Below are 24,187 nucleotides of genomic sequence, written 5' to 3'. Positions count from 1 at the left end.
GTGAGGTGTGGACTGGGTCACATTTCTCCTTGCCACCCTGTTCTGACGTCACCGTACCCCAAACCTATACATTGTTGGAGGTTGGAGGTCCTAAGAGGGGGTCGACCTTGCTTTGTTGGTCACCTTTGAACCTTGACCTCACCACACCCCAAACCTATACATCGTCAGAGGTTCGAGGAGGGGTGCCATCTTGCCTTGACGTCAACACACACCTAGAGAAAGGGGGGAGGAGGGGGGATTCCCTTCCTCTGACGACCCAAACACCCCTACCTCTACATCACTGGATGTATGGTGGGAGGGAGAGATTGGAAGGGTCGCAGCCAGAAACCCTTCTCCGGGGATCGACATTCCCATCTCGCCGTTGGCCTGGCCTGGCAACGTCCTCCACACGCTCTGGGCCAGTTAATCAAGCTTTCTGTATGTTCAGGTTCCCTATACATCACTGGAGGTCCTCACCCTCGGTCTGAGACTCAAATTTGATGGGACACACCCACAGCACGCCAACCACAACCCCTTCTGTATATCCGGGTTCCTGAAAGCGTATATAATTGGATTTAGAACTGAATTACACGCCGCCGGCAGCACAGTGGCGTATGTATATATTATAGGATAACTCGAGTCCGCCACTATAGAATACATTGCGAACGGCAACCAACACATAGCGAAAGCGCAGAGAATCACAGAGAGTGTCTGGACTCCTTTGGTCGTGGAAATAGCGATGAATTGATGTTGGACTGCGATTTGCTGAGCATGTCGGAATGCAATCCTACAGATCTGTAGGTAGAGTTGCATCATGACTGCGAAGACCAATAGGAAGAAGCTGGCGAGTGCAACGGCGTTGGATTTCGTGACTGGTCGGCAGACGCTACATGTCGTTTCGTCGTCTAGACAGTTCCAGCCGAGGGCAGGGAGGACTCCAAGGATCAGACCGACCAACCAGATGAGCCCTATTACCAGGTACGTGAAGAGGACAGTCCGTTCGGTGTGATAGGTCAACGCGTTGTACAGCGACAGGTACCTGTAATGAAGTGAACATTACTGTCAGTCCAGTCCATGTTTTCACTGGCACACTCACTATTCCAAAACATGTTTAACTCATACTGATAACTGATTACTTTAGTCCAGTCCATGTTTTCAATCTTAGTGAGAACTGATACACTCAGAATTACAGTACATAGTTGCATCGCTGCAATTATAGTAATCAGAAATACAACATAGAGAGAAGTACAATGTCACCATACCTGTCCACAGTGATCGCCAGGATATTCAAAATGGACGCAGAGAACGCCACAATAAGTATCCCCGTGGAAATCAAGGTCACGACCTCTCCCTTGACCAGATAGATGAAGACAAAGTTTAGGATGAGTCCGAGACCCGCCAGGAGGTCGGCGAACGCCAGCGAACCAATCAGAATGAACATAGGAGCTCGAAGGGTCGGCGTGTAGAACAGGACAGCAATGACCAGAGCATTCTCACAGGAGATGAGGGTTCCTGTGACACATAATGCCACGTCCCATGGGCTGACATCCTGTTTATGACAACAATAATAGTAATATGTTTTCAAAATACCCAAAGTTACTTAACATAGTCAGCAACATTTTTTAAAAGCTATAAAATCAACTAGTACGTTTATGTTCACAAAACTTGATGACATCATGACTAACCTGGGGTGAGGTCAGAGGTCGTAGGTCAAGGTCAGATGTGGAGGTGCGGACGGGGACTGTGGAGGAGGAGTTGACCCCAGGGAGGTCAGGGTAAGGGTCAAGCCAGGGGTCCAGGGATGAGGGGTTAAAGGTTGCAGAGGAAGTAGTGTTCTGGGGAAGGCCACCACTGCTCATGGCTGCAGCTAGGGAGAGGATCATAACTGGATGAAGGGAAGAAGTGGGGGGTGAAGAAAAAGAAGAAGAAGGGAGAGAGTAGGCTGTATTAATAAGGAGACGGGACACCATAGTGTAAGCTTCAGGAACATCTTTAATAAGATAAAACCAGATACAGAATACAGAGCATAATGGTTACTGTAGTACATTATTCTACAGAGGGAGAGGAGAGGGAGAAAGGAGTCCAGGGGGGAGAGAGGGGGGATGGGTGAGAGTTGGGGCAGAGAGGAAGGATGGATGAGGAGGGGAAGAGGATTAAGGGATTCAGGTTGAGGAGGAGAGGGAGAGTGTGAGTGAGTCAGTCAGAGGTGTCCATTACTACAGAGGAATAAAGTCACTTCTCAAATAAAAACAAGAAGAGATCATCCATCCATCCAATCAACATTGGAAACAAAAGCGCCTGACTCAAATAATATATACACTGAGTAAAACAAATATTAGGAACACCTTCCTAATAGTGAATTCCCCTGTTCCTACTACCATACCCCTTTCAAAGGCACTTCAATCTTTTTGTCTTGCCACACAGACACAATCCATGTCTCAATTGTCTCAAGGCTTAAAAAGTATTCTTTAACCTGTCTCCCCCCCTTCATCTACACTGATTGAAGTGGATTTAAAAGGTGATCAAAAAGGGATCAAAGCTTTCACCTGGTCAGTCTATGTCATGGAAAGAGCAGATGTTGTGTGCTTAAGGTTGTTGTCCTGTTGGAAGGTGAACCGATTGCTCAGTTTGGCTGGGCGGCCAACTCTAGGAAGAGTCTTGGTGGTTCCAAACTTCTTCCATTTAAGAATGATCAAAGCCACTGTGTTCTTTGGGACCTTCAATGCTGCAGAGATTTTTTGGTACCCTTCCCCAGATCTGTGCCTCGGCACAATCCTGTCTCGGAGCTCTTCGGACAATTCCTTCAACCTCATGGCTTGGTTTTTGCTCTGACATGAACTGTCAACTGTGGGACCTTATAGAGACAGGTGTGTGCCTTTCCAAATCATGTCCAATCAATTCAATTTACCACAAGTAGACTCCAATTAAGTTGTAGAAACATCTCAATGGAAACAGGATGCACCTGAGCTCAATTTTGAGTCTCATACCAAAGGGTATGTAAATGTGACATTTCTGTTATTTATTTTGAATAAATGTGCAAACATTTCTAAAAACCTGTTTTTGCTTTGTCATTATGGGGTATTGTGTGTAGATTGATGAGGAAAATAAACCATTTAATCAATTTTAGAATAAGGCTTTATCGTTGCAAAATGTGGAAAAAGTGAAGGGGTCTGAATACTTTCTAAATGCACAATATTTGTTTTGACCATGACAGTTTACAATCTAAGCAAGTAATTTAGTCACCTCAACTTGTTCAACAGCCACACCATTCATTTCCAGATTCAGCTGAGGTCAAGAGCTTAGGGAATGATTTGTACCAAATACAATGCGCTTGCTTTTAGAGATGTTTAGGACCAGTTAATTACTGGCCACCTTTTCCAAAACTGACTACAACTCCTTGTTAAGGGTTTCAGTGAATTCATTAGCTGTGGTTGCTGACATGTATTTGGTTGAATCATCAGCATACAGTACATAATTTCAGTTAAAATATGCCCCCAAAAAAATTTGTTTAGTCACATAATTGCTCAATTTGCAGTCAGCAGCCAGACTTAATAGCCACACATTTTTCCCATCTCTTTCAACCATTCAATTTTTCAACTCCATCAATCTGTGGAGCCTTAACAGTTCTGACAGCCAGTTTCTTAACAGGTGCATGTTTATCTATAATAGGAAGAAGCAATTTCATGAATTTATCAAGTGCAGCGGTTGGATGCTCCTTATTAATCACATCAAACCAGCAAATATGTTTTATATCACTCACATAAGAGTCACAGCAAAAACGTTTGTATGATCTCTTATACACTATTTTAGGCCCAGCTTCTGGAACCTTCGTTCTCCTAGATATACAGTAGCCTCTATATTGTGATCACTGCATCCAATGCATATGGATACAGCTTTAGAACAGAGCTCTAGAGTATTAGTCAAAGTGCGATCAATACATGTGGATGATCTTGTTCCTGTTGTGTTTGTAAACACACTGGTAGGTTGATTAATAACCTGAACCAGATTGCAGGCGCTGATTACAGTGAGAAGTGTTCTCTTGAGTGGACAGCTTGATGAAAATCAGTCAATATTCATATCCCCAAGAAAGTAGACCTCTCTGTTTACATCCCATACACTATCTAGCATTTCATGCACATTATTTACAGTTGAAGTCAGAAATTTACATACACTTAGGTTGGAGTCATTAAAACTCGTTTTTCAACCACTCCACAAAGTTCTTGTTAACAAACTATAGTTTTGGCAAGTCGGTTAGGACATCTACTTTGTGCATGACACAAGTCATTTTTCCAACAATTGTTTACAGACAGATTATTTCACTTATAATTCACTGTATCACAATTCCAGTTGGTCAGAAGTTTACATACACTAAGTTGACTGTGCCTTTAAACAGCTTGGAAAATTCCAGAAAATGATGGCATGGCTTTATAAGCTTCTGATAGGCTAATTGACGTCATGTGAGTCAATTGGAGTTGTACCTGTGGATGGATTTCAAGACCTACCTTCAAATTCAGTGTCTCTTTGCATGACATCATGTGAAAATCAAAAGAAATTAGCCAAGACCTCAGAAAAAAATGGAAGAACTCCACAAGTCTGGTTCATCCTTGGGAGCAATTTCGAAATGCCTGAAGGTACCATGTTCATCTGTACAAACAATAGTATGCAAGTATAAACACCATTAGACCACGCAGCCGTCATACCGCTCAGGAAAGAGACACATTCTGTCTCGTAGAGATGAATGTACTTTGGTGCGAAAAGTGCAAATCAATCCCAGAACAACAGAAAAAGACCTTGTGAAGATGCTGGAGGAAACAGGTACAAAAGTATCTATATCCACAGTAAAACGAGTCCTATATCGACATAACCTGAAAGGCTGTTCAGCAAGGAAGGCCGTTCAGCACTGCTCCAAAACCGCCATAAAAAAGCCAGACTGCGGTTTACAACTGCACATGGGGACAAAGATTGTTCTTTTCATACAAAATCATACAAAAATAGAACTGTTTGGCCATAATGACCATCGTTATGTTTGGAGGAAAATGGGGGAGGCTTGCAAGCCGAAGAACACCATCCCAACCGTAAATGCACGGGGGTGGCAGCATCATGTTGTGGGGGTGCTTTGCTGCAGAAGGGACTTGTGCACTTCACAAAATAGATGGCATCATGAGGTAGGAAAAATATGTGGAAATATTGATGCAACATCTCAAGACATCAGTCAGGAAGTTAAAGCTTTGTCGCAAATGGGTCTTCCAAATGGACAATGACCCCAAGCATACTTCGAAAGTTGTGGCAAAATGGCTTAAGGACAACAAAGTCAAGGTATTGGAGTGGCCATCACAAAGCCCTGACCTCAATCCTATAGAAAATTTGTTGGCAGAATTGAAAAAGCGTGTGCGAGCAATGATGCCTACAATCCTGATTCAGTTACACCAGCTCTGTCAAAATTCACCCAACTTATTCACCCAAAATATATCAAAACACGCATCGTGTTTGCAACAAGGTACTAAAGTAATACTACAAAAAATGTGGCAAAGCAATCAACTTTTTGTACTCAATACAAAGTGTTATGTTTGGGACAAATCCAATACAACATATTACAGAGTACCACTCTCCATATTTTCAAGCATAGTGGTAGCTGAATCATGTTATGGATATGCTTGTAATCGATAAGGACTGGGGAGTTTTTCAAGATAAAAAATAAATGGAATGGAGCTAAGCACAGGCAAAATCCTAGAGGAAAACCTGGTTCAGTCTGCTTTCCACCAGACACTGAGATGATTTCAGCTTTCAGCAGGTCAATAACCTAAAACACAAGGCCAAAAATCCACCTCTCTAAAAACAAGTCTCTCACCGTTGCCGCCTGCTATAGACCACCCTCTGCCCCCAGCTGTGCTCTGGATACCATATGTGAACTGATTGCCCCCCATCTATCTTCAGAGCTTGTGCTGTTAGGTGACCGAAACTGGGACATGCTTAACACCCTGGCCATCCTACAATCTAAGCTTGATGCCCTCAATCTCACACAAATGATCAATGAACCTACCATGTACAACCCCAAATCTGTAAACATGGGCACCCTCATAGATATCATCCTAACCAACCTGCCCTCCAAATACACCTCTGCTGTCTTCATCCAGGATCTTAGCGATCACTGCCTCATTGCCTGCATTCGTAATGGGTCTGCGGTCAAACGACCACCCCTCATCACTGTCAAACGCTCCCTAAAACACTTCAGCGAGCAGGCCTTTCTAATCAACCTGGCCCGGGTATCCTGGAAGGATATTGACCTCATTCCGTCAGTAGAGGATACATGGTTATTCTTTCAAAGTGCTTTCCTCACCATCTTAAATAAGCATGCCCCATTCAAAAAATGGAGGACCATGAACAGATATAGCCCTTGCTTCACTCCAGACCAGACTGGCCTTGACCAGCACAAAAAGATCCTGTGGCATACTGCATTAGCATCAAATAGCCCCCGCGATATGCAACTTTCAGGGAAGTTAGGAACCAATATACACAGGCAGTTAGGAAAGCAAAGGCTAGCTTTTTCAAACAGAAATTTGCATCCTGTAGCACAAACTCCAAAAAGTTCTGGGACACTGTAAAGTCCATGGAGAATAAGAGCAACTCCTCCCAGCTGCCCACTGCACTGAGGCTAGGAAACACTGTCACCGCCGATAAATCCACGATAATTGAGAATTTCAACAAGCGTTTCTCTACGGCTGGCCATGCTTTCCACCTGGTTACCCCTATCCCGGTCAACAGCCCTGCACTCCCCACAGCAACTTGCCCAAGCCTCCCCCATTTCTCCTTCACCTAAATCCAGATAGCTGATTTTCTGAAAGAGCTGCAACATCTGGACCCCTACACATCAGCCGGGCTAGACATTTAACATTTACATTTAAGTCATTTAGCAGACGCTCTTATCCAGAGCGACTTACAAATTGGTGCATTCACCTTATGATAGGTGGCTTATATGTATAGCCTACTGCTAATAACACATTACACAACACAATATGTATAGATTAATATGATATGCTCTACAGCCTGCAGCACATATATACTGTCTATATAGCCAACTGCTAGTGACACATAAATAGACATTACAACAAAGCACAATATGCATGCCTCTTTGTAAAACCACCATAATAATAACCACCATAATATACCCTATATACAGATCAGATCCTATATGTGGCTGTGGCTTGTTAAATAAAGCAGGCAGACAGGCATCAAGGCATTCAGTTACTGTTCAATTGAACGTTAGAAGGGGCAAAACAAGTGACCTATGCAACTTTGAGCATGGTATGATCGTCGGTGCCAGGCGCTCCGGATCCAGTGTCTCATAAATGGCCAACCTCCTGGGCTTTTTACAGAGAATGGTGCAACAAACAAAAAAAGTTCTATGGGCTGATGACAGAGGTCGAAGGAGAATGGCAAGAATCTTGCACGCTAACAGGCAGACCACAAACAGACAAATAATGGCACAGTACAACAGTGAAGTGCAGAACGGCAACTCGTCGAAACTTGCTATGGATGGGCTATTGCAGCAGACAACCACACCGGGTTCCACTCCTATCGGCCAAAAACAAGAAGAAGCAGCTCCAGTGGGCACGCAATCAACAATACTGGACAATTGAGGAGAGGAAAAACAATGCCAAGTTCAGTTTACTTGAGTGGCTCGCGCAGTCCCCAGACCTCAACCAAATAGAGCATCTTTTGGATGAGCTGGAATGGGCTGTTTGCAGCATGAACGTACCGGTGTCCAATCTGAATCAACTGCGTGATGCCATCGCATCAGCATGGACCAACATTCCAACACATTGTAGGATGCCCCAAGAATACAGGCTGTTCTGGAGGCAAAGGGGGGTCCGACCCGGTACTAGATGGGTATACCTAATAAACTGGCGAGTGAGTGTATATAGCCTACTGTAACACATTTAACACACATTACAACACAACACTAAATGCATGTTTCCTTGTAATACCACATTCATGTTGCAAACATACAGATCATATGCTTAATGCATAAATATACGTTATTCAGTCCATATGCTGGAGACACTTACACATACATTACACAACACAAGATGTTGCCTGGTAGTTTAAACATGCATCCTTGTATGGCTTTTCTACATACCGCATAGTTTTACCATGAAATTGTTTTCCTTTTGTTCCTCCTTGAATGGAACAGAAATAACCTAAAAAAAAACAGTATTAACCTAATCCCCATTGCAGCTGCATCGACATCTAAAACATGTCCAAATAGAATAGAAAAAAACACATCCATATAAGATATTCTTACCAGAAATATGGGACAGAAAGAGAGCCTCCGGATTAGGCTTGGAGCTATCACCTTGCAGTGATTTATTCTATTTTTAGAAAAAAACGTTTAAAATCTGCGAGATCGTTTTGATTCTAGTCTGACTGACACGCTGCGCAGACAAAAAAAAACACAGAGCTAATTTTAACTCTGCCAGCGCGCGCACAGCCAGCAAGCTCCATTCACAAATGTATCCTCTCCTCTCTAACCCTCCCTCCTTTCCCTCACTCCCTCCCTGTCTACTAAGCACACGCACGCGCACATAGGGATACACACGCACATGCACACACATGCAGTACACACCGACACACTGCAAAGGACTGAGAAGGTCACTAAACCCGCGAAGCAATTTCCATTTCATTGTTTCTATTTATAAATCTTTTGTTTTCTGTTATTGTTTTTTTAATTGTCAACAAACTATTTATTAATAAACAACATATGCATCTGTACGCTAAAGACAGCATCATTCCATATGCGCATCTCCCACCACGAACAATACCCCAGTTTCATTCAACTGCATTGCCTTTCCCCCCAGCGCAGTCCGTGACTGTTGAGCAAGGGAGAGAGAGAGAGAGAGAGAGAGAGAGAGTGAGAGAGAAAGAGAGAGAGAGAGAGAGAGAGAGAGAGATGATGGGGAAGGAGAGAGGAGAGACAACGCCACAAAGACAGAGAGACAGAGAAGAAGAAAAAATAAATACAATTACTAGTTTTTTATGTCCTTTTTCCTCTTTTACGCCGCTGGATATAAGAAATAAAAATCTAGATTTTCCTTTCTGTAGAGTAGTACTTGAGGAGCGCGCTGCAGTCATCTGACGCTATCCTTTCGTTAGCATTGCTTCAACGCTGTAAGCAGTGTAACCACCTCTGCCACTTACCGCTCTCCTCCAGCCGTGCATAGCCTACTATGCGCACCACTCTCTGCATGGACACGTTGACGACGATTCTCACTTGGTGACGTCAGAAGCTCACTAAGGTCACGCTGTGTCGATGGGTTCTGTGAATCATGGACTGAATATTGATAATGAAATCCGGTTTCTCCAGTTTCCATAAAGAACACGACTCCATGTTTAGATAGGTAGAATAGGATCTCTGTGTTCGGTACCCACGCACGTGAACGCGCGCGCGCACACACTCACACACAAACACAAGGTCGATGCGGTGCGTTCGCATGTGCAGACAGACACGCTCACCGCGCTACGTAGGCCTGCATCTCGTTTCCTTTCATCCTAGCCCAATTGAGATCATTCAGATCAAGTGTGGAACTTCAGTTTAAGAAGATTTAAGTTAATTGCCATTGTGAATAGGAAACATGAGTAATAATCTCTTGCTCTCTCATGGAACACAATTACACTATCACACCTTTTGTGCAGGAAATTCCCCGGACCACGCGCTCTCTGTCATCCCCCTATCCTCCACTCCCCTCCTCCGCTCCATTCCCATGGTGAGTTCTCTTTCCCTCATTCGCTCTCTCTCTACCTGAATCACGCCTTTCGGCGTTTGTGCAGTGCCTCTGCAGTGGCTATTGTGTATGAAATAGTGCAATAACCTTGATTGTAGTAACATACAACATACTGGGAAAGCACAAAACACACACACACACACATGTTTTTATGAATGTGTGAATCGCAGCGCATGATAGGAATACAGATGAGGGTGTGTGTGCACTCTGGGTCTTAGAATCGGCCAAGTCGCTCAAGATCCACTGCGAATTAGACCTCCGTCCAGGTAAGCAGGACGTCAGAAGATAATGTTAAAACCAGTCACTAGGGGAAACGGTGAGCGCTATTACCATCAAGTAGGCTCTGGGTTTGCTAGGGGGTTGTGGATGGGCGTAAACCCAGACAGGAAGATCACGTCAGTGACTCAACCCACTCAAGTGATGCACCCCTCCTAGGGTCAGCATGGAAGAGCACCAGTAAGCCAGTAACTCAGCCCCTGTAATAGGGTTAGAGGCAGAGAATCCCAGTGGAAAGAGGGGAACCGGCCAGGCAGAGACAGCAAGGGCGGTTCGTTGCTCCAGTGCCTTTCCGTTCACCTTCACAGTCCTGGGCCAGACTACACTCAATCATAGGACCTACTGAAGAGATGAGTCTTCAATAAAGACTTAAAGGTTGAGACCGAGTCTGAGTCTCTCACATGGGTAGGCAGACCATTCCATAAAAATTGAGCTCTATAGGAGAAAGCCCTGCCTCCAGCTGTTTGCTTAGAAATTCTAGGGACAATTAGGAGGCCTGCGTTTTGTGACCGTAGCGTACGTGTAGGTATGTGCGGCAGGACCAAATTCGGAAAGATAGGTAGGAGCAAGCCCATGTAATGCTTTGTAGGTTACCCTATCCTTAACCCTTAACTTAACCATTCGGAATGAATGCCTAAACTTAACCATGGAGTTGTTATTGTTTTAACCCTATCCCAAACCTTAATTAACTTAACCATTGGGATTTAAAGCCTGAACTTAACTTAAGGGTTTGGACATCTGATTCCACATACACGCACACACGCACACACACACGCACACACACACACACACACACACACACACACACACACACACACACACACACACACACACACACACACACACACACACACACAAACAGTCACAACACACACATATTTAGTTATGCATATTACAGAGGCCTAGAGAGAGATATGGAGAGAGTTTGGACACACCTACTCATTAAAGGGGTTTTCTTTATTGTTACTATTGTCTACGTTGTAGAATAATAGTGAAGACATAACACATATGGAATCATGTAGTAACCAAAAAAGTGTTAAACAAATAAAAATATATTTTCTATTTTAAATTCTTCAAATACCCACCCTTTGCCTTGATGACAGATTTGCACACTCTTGGCATTTTCTCAACCAGCTTCATGAGGCAGTCACCTGGAATGCATTTCAATTAACAGGTGTGCCTTGTGCAAAGTGAATTTGTGTAATTTCGTTCTTTCTTAAAACCTCTTACATCTAGACGTTCCGCTAGCGGAACACCTGCTCCAATATCCAATGATAGACATGGCGCAAATTACAAATTCCTCAAAAATCCCAAAACTTCAATTTTTCAATCATATGACTATTTTACACCATTTTAAAGACAAGACTCTCCTTTATCTAACCACACTGTCCGATTTCAAAAAGGCTTTACAGCGAAAGCAAAACATTAGATTATGTCAGCAGAGTACCCAGCCAGAAATAATCAGACACCCATTTTTCAAGCTAGCATATAATGTCACAAAAAACAAAACCACAGCTAAATGCAGCATTAACCTTTGATGATCTTTATCAGATGACACGCCTAGGACATTATGTTATACAATACATGCATGTTTTGTTCAATCAAGTTCATATTTATATCAAAAACCAGCTTTTTACATTAGCATGTGACGTTCAGAACTAGCATTCCCACCGTGAGAATTTACTAAATTACTCACGATAAACGTTCACAAAAAACATAACAATTATTTAAAGAATTATAGATACAGAACTCCTTTATGCACTCGCTATGTCTGATTTTAAAATAGCTTTTCGGTGAAAGCACATTTTGCAATATTCTGAGTAGATAGCACGCCATCAGAGGCTAGCTATTTTGACACCCACCAAGTTTGACCCTCACCAAACTCCGATTTACTATTAGAAAAGTTTGATTACCTTTCCTGTTCTTCGTCAGAATGCACTCCCAGGACTTCTACTTCAATAACAAATGTTGGTTTGGTTCAAAATAATCCATAGTTATGTCCAAATAGCGGCGTTTTGTCCGTGCGTTCAAGACACTATCCAAGGGTGACGAAGGGTTACGCGCCCGATGCGTTTCGTGACAAAAAATGTCTAAATATTCCATTACCGTACTTCGAAGCATGTCAACCGCTGTTTAAAATAAATTTTTATGCTATTTTTCTCGTAAAAAAGCAATAATATTCCGACCGGGAGTTGTTGTTTTCGTTCAAAGACGAAAGAATAAAAACATGGGGTCGCCTCGTGCATGCGCCTCCAGTCTCTGTTCTCTGATCGACCACTATCAAAATGCGCTAATGTTTTTTAGCCAGGGCCTGCAAAGCCACCATTCAGCTTTTTGCCGCCTTCTGAGAGCCTATGGGAGCCGTAGGAAGTGTCACGTAACAGCAGAGATCCCCTGTTTTGGATAGAGATGATCAAGAAGGCCAAGAAATGGTCAGACAGGGTACTTCCTGTATAGAATCTTCTCAGGTTTTGGCCTGCCAAATGAGTTCTGTTATACTCACAGACACCATTCAAACAGTTTTAGAAACTTTGGAGTGTTTTCTATCCAAAGCTAATAATTATATGCATATTCTAGTTTCTGGGCAGGAGTAATAATCAGATTAAATCGGGTACGTTTTTTATCCGGCCGTGAAAATACTGCCCCCTATCCATAACAGGTTAATGCGTTTGAACCAATCAGTTGTGTTGTGACAAGGTAGGGGTGGTATATAGAAGATAGCCCTATTTAGTAAAAGACCAAGTACATTTTATGGCAAGAACAGCTCAAATAAGCAACGAGAAGTGACAGTCAATCATTATTTTAAGACATGAAGGTCAGTCAATCCGGAAAATTGCAAGAACTTGAAAGTTTCTTCAAGTGCAGTCGCAAAAACCATCAAGCGCTATGATGGAACTGGCTCTCATGAGGACCTCCACAGGAAAGCAAGACCCAGAGTTACCTCTGCTGCAGAGGATAAATTCATTAGAGTTACCAGCCTCAGAAATTGCAGCCCAAATAAATTCTTCACAGAGTTCAAGTAACAGACACATCTCAACATCAACTGTTCAGAGGAGACTGCATGAATCAGGCCTTCATGGTCGAATTGCTGCAAAGAAACCACTACTAAAGGACACCAATAAGAAGAAGACTTGCTTGGGCCAAGAAACACGAGAAATGTACATTAGACCTGTCCTTTGGTCTGATGAGTCCAAATTTGAGATTTTTGGTTCCAACCGCCGTGTCTTTGAGACACAGAGTACGGATGATCTCCGCATGTGTGGTTCCCACAGTGAAGCATGGAGGAGTAGGTGTGATGGTGTGGGGGAGCTTTGGTGGTGACACTGTCAGTGATTTACTTAGATTTCAAGGCACACTTAACCAGCATGGCTACCACAGCATTCTGCAGCAATACACCATCACATCTGATTTGCGCTTAGTGGGACTACCGTTTGTTTTTCAACAGGGCAATGACGCAACACACCTCCAGGCTGTGTAAGGGCTATTTGATCAAGAAGGAGATTGATGGAGTGCTGCGTCAGATGACCTGGTCTGCACAATCACCAGACCTCAACCCAATTGAGATGGTTTGGGATGAGTTGGACCGCAGAGTTAAGGAAAAGCAGCCAACAAGTGCTCAGCATATGTTGGAACTCCTTCAATACTGTTGGAAAATAATTCCAGGTGCAGCTGGTTGAGAGAATGCCAACAGTGTGCAAAGCTGTCATCAAGGCAAAGGGTGGCTACTTTGAAGAATCTCAAATATAAAATATATTTTGATTTGTTTACTACATGATTCCATATGTGTTATGTCATAGTTTTGATGTCTTCACTATTATTCTACAATGTAGAAAATAGTAAAAATAAAGAAAAGACCAAAGTAACTGTTACCCAAATTCACTTAGCCTGCGTCCCAAATGTCATTTTATTCCATATGGTCCCTGGTCTTAAGTAGTGCACTAAATAGAGAATAGGGTACCATTTGGGATGCAGCTTCCTCTATTGCCTCTTACTGCTGACAGAAGCAGGAACATGGAACTAGACGTCAGCAGATGTGAATGTGCGTGCGTGTGTGAAAAAGAGTGTGAAGAGAAAGAAGGAGTGAATGTCTATCTGCATGCATGTGTGTGAACAATTGTTTGTCTCATGAAGGCCTATGTCTGGCAATATCATCAAATTCCCTCTGCTTTACTCAGTGGGCTTTTGAGACCGATCTAACAATTGTATTATCATTTGATTGGCTGGCAGAGACACAGTTAAGAGAGCACCATCTTTCTGTTTGTGTGTGCGTGTGACATGGTGTGTTGAGATAGGATTATCAGGCGTAAAAAGGCTGGTAATGATGATGATGATGACTGCCTGAATCGACTCTGAAATTACCCTACGCTTCAATTGAGAGCGATTTAGAGAGTGTGTTTGTGTGAGAGAAAGAAGGAGAGAGAAAGATAGATAGGTATTTTGAAACATTGGACTATCACTAATCAAAGAATAGTTATTAACTAGGAAGTCAGGGCACCACGGGAAAATGTGGTTTAAAGAGTTACAATTTCCCGAATTTAACTCTCTTCAGATATTTTCATATCTTATCGATTACAGTCACTTATTAATGTATTAGTACCTCATCAGTCATATTCTGAATGTCGCAAACCCTTGGATATCTGCACGAACCCTAGCATAAATTATGAATCAGTGATATACAAATTGGATTAATTATTTATTTACTAACTAAATAATCCCACAGAATTACATAAACACACACAGGATAGGTTCTACATTGGTTACTCACTTGATAATGACACACCGAAAAGTCCCTAGTGGATGAAACCGATATGACGGCTTGGTAGACAAAGGAAAGGGGTGGGGACAGCTCAAGAGCGGGAATGTCAGAGAAACAACATGGATATACAGTTGATAACTACACTCATGGAGATGATAACTCTTTGCACATGAACAGCCGCTCATTCGAAAATAAATTGCAATTGACATATTTATGAGTGTATGCCTTTGTTGTCCCTCTCCATGATCGCCGGTCCGTCTGCTGGATAGTCAGTCGACAGAAAGTCTTTGGTTTGTCCACTCATGATCAAAGTCTTGCCTGGTTGTAGTTTTCTTAGTGGGGTCTGGATAGTGTCTTTTGTAATAGATACATCAGACGTACCCCTGGTCACTTGATAAGGAAATGTTCTCCAGAATGGATCTTTTAGAGTACCATTCGGTCGTTCGATCGGTTGCGTTTACCAGACTAAAGTACTTAAACAGCTGCAGACTGAATAATTGGTCTTTAGTTTGTAGATTTATTAACCATTTCAGCATGGGGATGATCCCCACGTTCTCTGGTCTTGTCCTTTGGTAGAGTTGTAGTTTAAATCATTTTGCAACATCCGGCTCACGCCTTGGTCTGCTTGGTCTATAGAGTGGTAGATTTCTCAACCATTTGTAACATATTCAGCTGGCGCTGCACCTTTCTGGTCTTTATTTAAATTGGCAACTATTTCAACATGTAGCTACCGCTCCATGCTCTTTGGTCTAATGTACATTTTGTTGGAAGTGGGTTTTATACTTGATCCTGCAAGTTGCAACCCACCATAAGAATGAACCTCGGATGTCCATGTTTGTGGATCAGCGTAGCATCCCCCCCCCCCCCCGGTGGTTTACCCTGGTAGGCTTTCTGACAGCTGCAAACCACCACAAGAATGGCCAGGGAATGTCCTGGTTTGGGATCACTGTTGCGTTCACCCTCTGGTGGTTGACCCGGGTAGGATTTCTGCAAATGGAGCAGGCCGCCACAAGGATGGGCAGTGGATGTCTGGATTGAGATCGCCGTGCTGGACCCGTCGTCTGATCATTCAGGCTGGTGGATCTAAGCAGTAACTTAGGCAGATGTTAACAACGCACACACACTTATGAAATACATAATTACATTTCTTCCCAGATGAGCGGTGTTGTGGCACTAAGTGATGGTTGTATGGTGAACTTGTTTATGGCTCTATCACTTCCTAAGTGTCAGAGGAAAAGAAATGAAAAGGAATGAAAGCATAAACAAAAGACATACAAAATATAGTTATCACACCTTAATCATCTAATTGGACTGTTTTCTATATACGTCCAAGGTCTTGGCAAAATGTCCCTATCATGGCATTATCTAATGTCATATCTAGGGCATTTCTAAGTTGATTACTACATGATAAGTCTACAGCTGTAAGGCACCAGTTTTAGGCAGTCTACAGGGATGACCTATGGACCTTTGTAGAGAAACTGGTGAGTACTGTAGCTGTAGAGTCAAAGGCCTCAGAGAAAATTTCAACTTTGCTAACGCTGGTATTTTGTTCGGACCCTTAAGTGATCCGAGCATAACTCCTCATTAAATGTTCCGTTTCGTGTGTGTTTGTGCTTACACAAGCGCACATACCAAGGTAAAGAAACCAAGTATCCGGGGAGGCTGCAACCTGTTCAGAATGAGTCTGACGTCATCAGATCATTTCCAGGTCAATGCCTGGAGGTCAGTAAGAATTGATGTCGACCTCAAGACGTGTTAAGGGGACCTGTAGTAGTTTTATTACACGTCAATGTGTCTTACACCATTGTAGTGGTGATAGGTATGAAGGAGTCTATTTCATAGCTATGTTATTCATGGATGAGCTAACCTCACAACGGAAGTACTGAAACAGTTGTACGCGGTGTGATCAGAGTTCATGACTTTTAATAACTTTCCACCTGAATGGAGGGTTCTATTTATTAGTGGCATGTGTGTTAACCATCAGAAGAGTGTTCTGGAGATTCTCTTACACGTGTTGCATTCTGAGTGACTACTAACTCCTCTATCGCTCTTATCAATAGCAATTTGACTTGTGAGGTCTCTAACCCTCTTACTGATTGTTGCTGGACTGACTGTGCTGGCATTGGTACTGGTACTCAAGGGGAGCAGTTATCCTATCCTTATTCTGAAATGTTATCCTCCTGGAACACATGATTAGAGCATTTTACTAGTTGCATTGAAGTTTAAACTACACATGGAAAGGCATGGTTTTGTTTGCCATTTGTTTTGGAGGTGGAACGTCCACTGGAATACTGTAATTTCTTGGATATGTTCTAAGATTATCCCCGTCTAGGGGCCTGTCTGCTCTTCAATGTTCTCATATAGGAGTTTACAACTAGATTTGTTTTCTGCTCTGACGACCTCATACAGTGTTACACGTAGTCTCAGGAGTAACTGATCCATCAAGTCTGCTCCGGAGTAGCAGGGGTTCCGATTCGAGACTGGTTACATACACAGGGTGAACGAGTGATATGTCCTGGAAGTGTAGTTTCAGCATGATTCTCAATGTGAAAGGTGAGGTAGTCTGAGTGAAACTTCGAAGTGTAGTGTTGCATCGTTACACTTTTAACCAACGTTTAGTTGGCTTCAAAACCCTTTTGAGATCATTGAACAATGTTTGAGAGATGAGCGATATTGTTGCGCCCGAATCAATTAGCGCGTGACAAGTTAAGAAGTCCTCCAGGACTGTTTCCATGTATGGCCGCTTAGAGTCGCGTTTAGTGGACATATTCCCCACAAGTGGAGTGGTCGTTCGCAACAACGTGATGTGCCATTTCTGTTCAAGGTGAAAGATGATCGACTTTTCGGATTTTGAGTTGGCTAGGCTTTAGCGAAGCTTTTGACCTTTTTCTTCGAAACCTTTGTATCAGAGTCTATAGACAAAGCTTGTGGGCTTGTTTCTTGATCGAGCGGGCCCTAGATAGGGTCTCGAGTGAGAGTGGGAGAAATTACATGTTTTACTTCCTTGCTAAGGGTGTTAATTCCTGCAGACCTGGTGTCCGGCAATTTCCAGTTTAGTCCATGTACCCTTTTCTCAAAATGTTCTCGCTTTAGTTCTTCACCTAGTGGAACTTCTAGACAACATTGGTCTACATTTTGATTGTCCTTTAACCCTTTGTTACCCTTGTGCTCTGACACTTTGTGTGGGTTGGGTGCAGGAACGTAGCGAATAGGTTGATTGTACTGGTAGTCATTTCGATGGCGACATACTTTACAGTTATTTCAACTGCGGGGATTATTGGATTCATGGTTTCTTGGTAGAAACCGTTGTTGTGCGTCATCTCTCAACACTTCAATACCTGATAATGCACCCTCTAACTGGAATGAGTGCTCCTGGTCAAACTTCAAAACCGAGTGGTCAGGGCTTTAAGCATTGCGAGCTTTTGATGCCTCAAAAGCAGTGCTTGCAAGCTCTCTGAGTAGTAAGATAGGCAAGCCAACGTGGACTGTAGGGCCCAAGTAGGTAATGAAGGTGGGATACATGTTCGACAGAAACATTTGTTTGAATGGTAACAGCTCTTCCATTCCTGTTTCAGTGAGTAGGCCAAAGTAAGTTGAACGAAGCCTATAATAGTAAGCTTGTGGGTGTATATTCCGAGCTTGTTTGACAGTGTTAGCCAGTGAGCTATTGTGTTTGCGAGTCGCAGAACCACTGAATTCTAATTTCAAAGCTGTGGCAAGTTTAGCGTAGTCGTTTAGCACGTGTTGCTGTTGTAGACGAATGAACCTCGTCACATGTCTATTCGGCATTCGTTTTTAACAAGTAAAGTGTGTCAGAAACAGTAGCGTTTGGGTAGCCATCCAATGCGACCTCTGTGTCAGCTAGAAACGTCTCAGTATCATTTGGCTGACCTGGAACGGGGTCAAAGGTGGAGAAATTCTTGACGAGTTTGTCAAGGTGTTCCGCACCAAGCGGGCGGAGAGGGTTGGCTTCAAGAGGAGAAGACTGAGGGGACACATGAGGGAGGCAAAGTCTGAAACCTTCTATCGTCTTCACTCCTTTAAGTACCGGGCTCCGGTTGCTTGGTTGGGTCGTCAAGCTGTAGCGCGTGACCGTTCTGGAATTCCACCAGATTGTACCTATTGTACCTATTCTGCTGCATTGCAGAGTGCACTTCAGAGCTTAGAGTACCGATTTTGGACACATGAGTGTCGCACTTGCTCCTTTCGATCTCAAACTTATCTGTCATTATTTGCAGATAGAGGTCTTAAGGACAGAGCGAGAGATTCAATGATGAGATTTCCTCTGCTTGCTTAGAAATCAATATTTCCATCTTCATCACCTGAGTTCTCTCATCATTCATTTGGTCAGCGACTTCAATGAATTCTGCTGACCTGTCATCCAACTTAGTCATTGTGTTCATTAACTGATCATCTTTGGTCTGCAGCATTTGGAGTAGAACATTGTTACTTTGAGTAACGTTCAACAAAACTGCATGCATGTTATCAAGTTGTGCACTCAGATTGATCTAGTTCTCCGTAGACATCAACGTATTTAGTTTTGGCTAAATCAAGTTGTTCCTGTAGAATACAATTTTGTTCCTGTAGAAGACGATTTTGTTGAATAGTTTGAGCTCCTTCGTCATAACTTTTTGCAATTACATTAAATTGTTCAGTTTTCAAATGCAGTTCCATAGCTAGCAGAATTTTCCCATTTTCTGCTTTTGTCATTGGTTTCCCGGTTCTCTCCACATGTCCCTTTATGTCTACCATGTCCTGCCTGTGTTTCAGCTGTGCACTGCGGTATTGGAACGATGCCAATCTTGGATGGCAAGACATCAGGGCTAAACTGGAGAGAACCTTTACAAGGCCTGCGCCTGAAGGTTGATTTTTGGTAGCATTTGTCGCGATTTCTACTGTTTTTCCGCTAATAGCGTAGTTAGGGTTGGTATGGAGATCAGAGATCAATCCTTTTATGGGTTAGGGTTCACTAATTAGTGGGGGAGTCAGGACCACTCCCTCTGATAGCTTGCACAATATTAGAACATTTGAGAGGAGGAAAACAATTGTTCCTATTTTTCCAAAGTTTGGTTTTGGAATACGATAATCTATTTATAGACGCTAATGAACCATCAGTACTGTATCAGTAATGTGGGAGTTGGACGTGAATGAATTTGCAAAAGCAAATTGACTTGATTAATCAACGATAATGATTAATCATACCTGTATAGGCAACTGGGAATTCAACTTTAATTAACCTGAGAAGTTGGTTCATCTAGTGTAATATGAGAAAGTTTAAAATGTCTCATTTAATTGGAAGAACCTGAAAAGGTATGTTCGACAATTTAACTTATTAAATGGAATGTGACAATGATATCCAATCAATTGAATTGTCTTGATTTATCATAGGTGTAACCAGTAGTTCAAATGTTTAGGGTACATTCACTACCAAGGTCACTTATCCATAAGGCCGAAGAGGCGGGACTTCCTTCAGTACTGGTTAGACCTGAATGAGCTTTGCAAAAGCACATTTTACTGATTAATCAATGTTAATGATAAATCAAACTTGTATAGGGTATTTGGGAATTAAACTTTAATTAACCTGAAAGCGTAGCTGCATCATGGTTAATGTGGATACGTTTAAATTGTCTCATTTGTAGAAACCAAGCAATTTGCATATTATTCAAAATCTCCATTTGAAAAAGGTACGTCTGGCAATTTTACCTCTTAGTTACATTGAATGAGACAACAATATCCAATCAGTTGAGATTGGCTGGATATCAGAAGAGTAACCACTTGTTATAAATGTGAGACCACGTTGGGTGTCACATAGAAATAATTATTTAAAAAAAATGACTGGTGATTCTTCATCTCCAGGGGTCACTGATCACAGAAAGCTGAAATCAAACGGAAGTACAGAGGGGCGGGACTTCCGTCGCCCAAGATGCACGTTGTTGCCGTGTGAACAAAGGGGAAAAACAAAATGGCTGCTCTCCCTTTTTTAGCTTTAGCATCTCGTACAAGCTAATCCTACTTTGTACACTTTCAAGCATAACATAGGATCCCCTTAAACAAGGGAACGGTTTTACTAGTAACGTCTTACATTCAAACCTTTTCGCCGTCATTTTTCGCAATGTACTACCGAAACGCGCGGTAAACAAAGAAATATACCATGTTCTACTCACGCTACTGAAAATGTGAGGGACAGAGATAATTATCGCTTGGTCAAGCTAATATCTCCTCAAATTTCAATCGGCTGGCCCTATGTCCTCACTCGAGAGATTAATAATTACAGAGTCTACCCGCTTCTGAAACACGAGAGACAGAAATAGCACGTTTGACCCAACACGTCTTTTTGTCAAATTTCTAGAATTAGCTAGATCGTGTCCTAGCACTAGAAATGTAATCTAACCCTACACGGAGGAAACCTCCATGTATTGTTGAAATGGCAAAACACACGTCAACAAGACCTGTCTACAATTCCCATGGTGTATAACAAAATCTAGGTGCATAATGCAATCTGCTTTTCAATTTTATATAGGCTGAATCTATTCTATCTTAGATTCCTTGCACAGGGGCTCCAATATGTTGTAACGTTGGACTATCATTAATGTGAAGACTGTTATATTATCAAATCAATTCTCTATGTGTAATTATTCCGTGATTAAACTAATCAAGGAATAGTAATGAACTAGGAAGTCGGGGCACCATCTTTCTCTCCTTCTCTGTCATCCCTCTTTCTTTCTCTCCTTGTCTCTATCCACCCCCCCTCTCTCTCTCTCCCTCTCTCAATCATCCCTCTCTCTCTCGCTCTGTCTCAATCATCCCACTCTTTCTCGCTCTGTCTCAATCATCTCTCTCTCTCTCTCTCTCTCTTATCTCTCTCTCTCATCTCTCTCTCATCTCTCTCTCTCAATCATCTCTCTCAATCATCTCTCTCTCTTCTCTGGTTGTTCAATTTATCTTTTCTATGGTGGAGGGTTAACAAACTGTTAGCTTAGCAGTATCCACAGTTTGTTTCAAAGTTAAAGGAGGAAGAGGACAGTGTTTGAGTTTCCTGGGGTTTGGAAGGTGTGGTGTCCTTTTTGTACCGGTCTGTCTGTAAAAATGCGCTCCTTGAAGGAGTAGGGGTAGACTGCTTGTAGTAAAAGCAGAAATTATCAACAGGCGTTTTGTCTTTATAAATGTGTATGCGCCTAACACAGTGAGAGAAAGGGGGCTTCTATTTGGGTGTCTTGACAGGAACTCTCACAGGTGAGCCTGCGGAGACGCTGATGGTCGGCAAGGACTGGAACTGTACAATGGATTTTACGAAAGACAGAATGGGGAGGAGCCACATTGAGCCTCAGTCGGGTGTTAAGGGACATTATTAATCAGTTCGACCTAGTGGATGTTTGGAGAACTAGACACCCCGACACAAGACAGTATACATGGGTGAAGGTCTTTGGGGCTAGGGTGAGTGCAGCCTGACTTGATCGATTAGAGTAATAGGCTATTTGGCGCTAACATTCTCCCGGTGGGTTTTTCCGGATCATACATAACCATGGCTCGGCTGTCTATTTCACCAGGGCCTCAGCAGGCATCCTATTGGAAGTTTAATGTCAAGCTCTTACAAGATGCCACTTTTTGCTCAGGTTTCCAGACTTTTTATGAAAGGTGAGTCTCTGTGTCAATGGTGGGATGTGGGGAAAGTCCAAATTCTGCTTTTCTATCAACAGTATACAGCTCTCTCATCCTCAGAGGCTAGGAGAATATTGGGGGAACTCGAGCTTAGCATTAGTGAGATGGAGGTAGAAATGGTGGGACAAGGCATTGTAGGTCTCCAGGCTAATTTAGCTGAATTACGTAGGGACCTGCGCAGGTTTTTCCAGGTTAAAGCAAACTTGTAAGAGCTAGGTTATCCATGCTCAAGGAGGTGGATGCTTCCAGCTCCTTCTTCTTTGGTTTGGAAAGACACAGCGGTGAAGCCAAGGGTATCCATTGTCTACGGCTGTCTGATGGGCGGGGGACCTCCGTGGTGGGTGAGATGTCCCCTGGCCGGGCACCGGGGATCGATGGACTCCCAGTGAAGTTTTATAAAAAATTCTGGAGAATAATTGGACTGGACTTCTTTTGCGTGTTGCGTGAGTTCATCAGGGTAGGAGAGTTGCAGATGAGCTGCCGTCGGGCGGCTCTGACTCTCCTGCTCAAAAAAGGGGACTTGTGTGAAACTAAGAACTGGAGGTCTGTGGCATTGCTCTGTGCAAGATATTTGAATATAAAATATAAGATATTTGCCAAGGTCCTCGCTAACAGACTGAAGTCCCATCTGGACTCTATAGTATACAATGACAAGACATATTTTTAAACAGGGACATGGTGGACTTGTGGAGAGGTTATAATGTGAACTTTGGACTGTTCTCTTTAGATCAAGAGAAGGCTTTTGATAGAGTGGACCATGAGAATCTGTTTAATGTGATGTCTGTGTTTAGGTTTGGGGAAAGGTTTTTGTCCTGTGTGAAGACGTTGTATGCTGGGGCGTCATGTATGGTCAAGGTGGGGGGTGGGGGGGAGGGCTCAGTAGACCAGTCTGGGTGAGGTGGGGCATTAAACAAGAATGCCCTCTATCAGGGCAGTTATAGTTGAAGTCGGAAGTTTACATGACTTAGGTTGGAGTCATTAAATCTCGTTTTTCAACCACTCAACAAATGTCTTGTTAAAAAACTATAGTTTTGGCAAGTCGGTTAGGACATCTACTTTGTGCATGACACAAGTAATTCTTCCAACAATTGTTTACAGACAGATTATTTCACTTATAATTCACTGTATCATAATTCCAGTGGGTCAGAGGTTTACATACACTAAGTTGACTGTGCCTTTAAACAGCTTGGAAAATTCCAGAAAATGATGTCATGGCTTTAGAAGCTTCTGATAGGCTAATTGACATAATTTCTGTCAATTGGAGGTGTACCTGTGGATGTATTTCAAGGCCTACCTTCAAACTCAGAGCCTCTTTGCTTAACATCATGGGAAAATCAAAAGAAACCAGCCAAGACCTCAGAAAAAGAACTGTAGACATCCACAAGTCTGGTTCATCCTTGGGAGCAATTTCCAAATGCCTGAAGGTACCATGTTCATCTGTACAAACAATAGTAAGCAAGTATAAACACTATGGTACCACAAAGCCATCATACCGCTCAGGAAGGAGGTGCGTTCTGTCTCGTAGAGATGAACGTACTTTGGTGCGAAAAGTGTAAATCAATCCCAGAACAACAGCAAAGGACCTTGTGAAGATGCTGGAGGAAACATGTACAAAACTATCTATATCCACAGTAAAATGAGTCCTATGTCGACATAACCTGAAAGGCCACTCAGCAAGGAAGAAGCCACTGCTCCAAAACCGCCATAAAAAAGCCAGACTACGGTTTGCAACTGCACA

The 24,187-nt window shown here is 42.8% G+C and overlaps 1 protein-coding gene across 1 annotated transcript; it reads right to left on the bottom strand.

Annotated features, from left to right (window-relative positions):
- Positions 1 to 198: 198 nt before the first annotated feature.
- gpr185b (G protein-coupled receptor 185 b) lies at positions 199 to 9,169 on the bottom strand. The gene is made up of 4 exons (XM_029760671.1): positions 9,004 to 9,169; positions 1,665 to 1,864; positions 1,242 to 1,528; positions 199 to 1,018 (listed from the first exon to the last, which is right to left on the bottom strand). The coding sequence occupies exons 2-4, from the start codon at positions 1,860 to 1,862 to the stop codon at positions 433 to 435; spliced, it is 1,071 nt and encodes a 356-aa protein (XP_029616531.1). The 5' UTR covers positions 1,863 to 1,864; positions 9,004 to 9,169; the 3' UTR covers positions 199 to 432.
- Positions 9,170 to 24,187: the final 15,018 nt, after the last annotated feature.

This window comes from Salmo trutta, chromosome 8 (genome assembly GCF_901001165.1).
Source record: "Salmo trutta chromosome 8, fSalTru1.1, whole genome shotgun sequence".
NCBI lineage: Eukaryota > Metazoa > Chordata > Actinopteri > Salmoniformes > Salmonidae > Salmo > Salmo trutta.
Note: the sequence above shows the minus strand (reverse complement) of the source record. Positions and strands in the feature narration are given on the sequence as shown.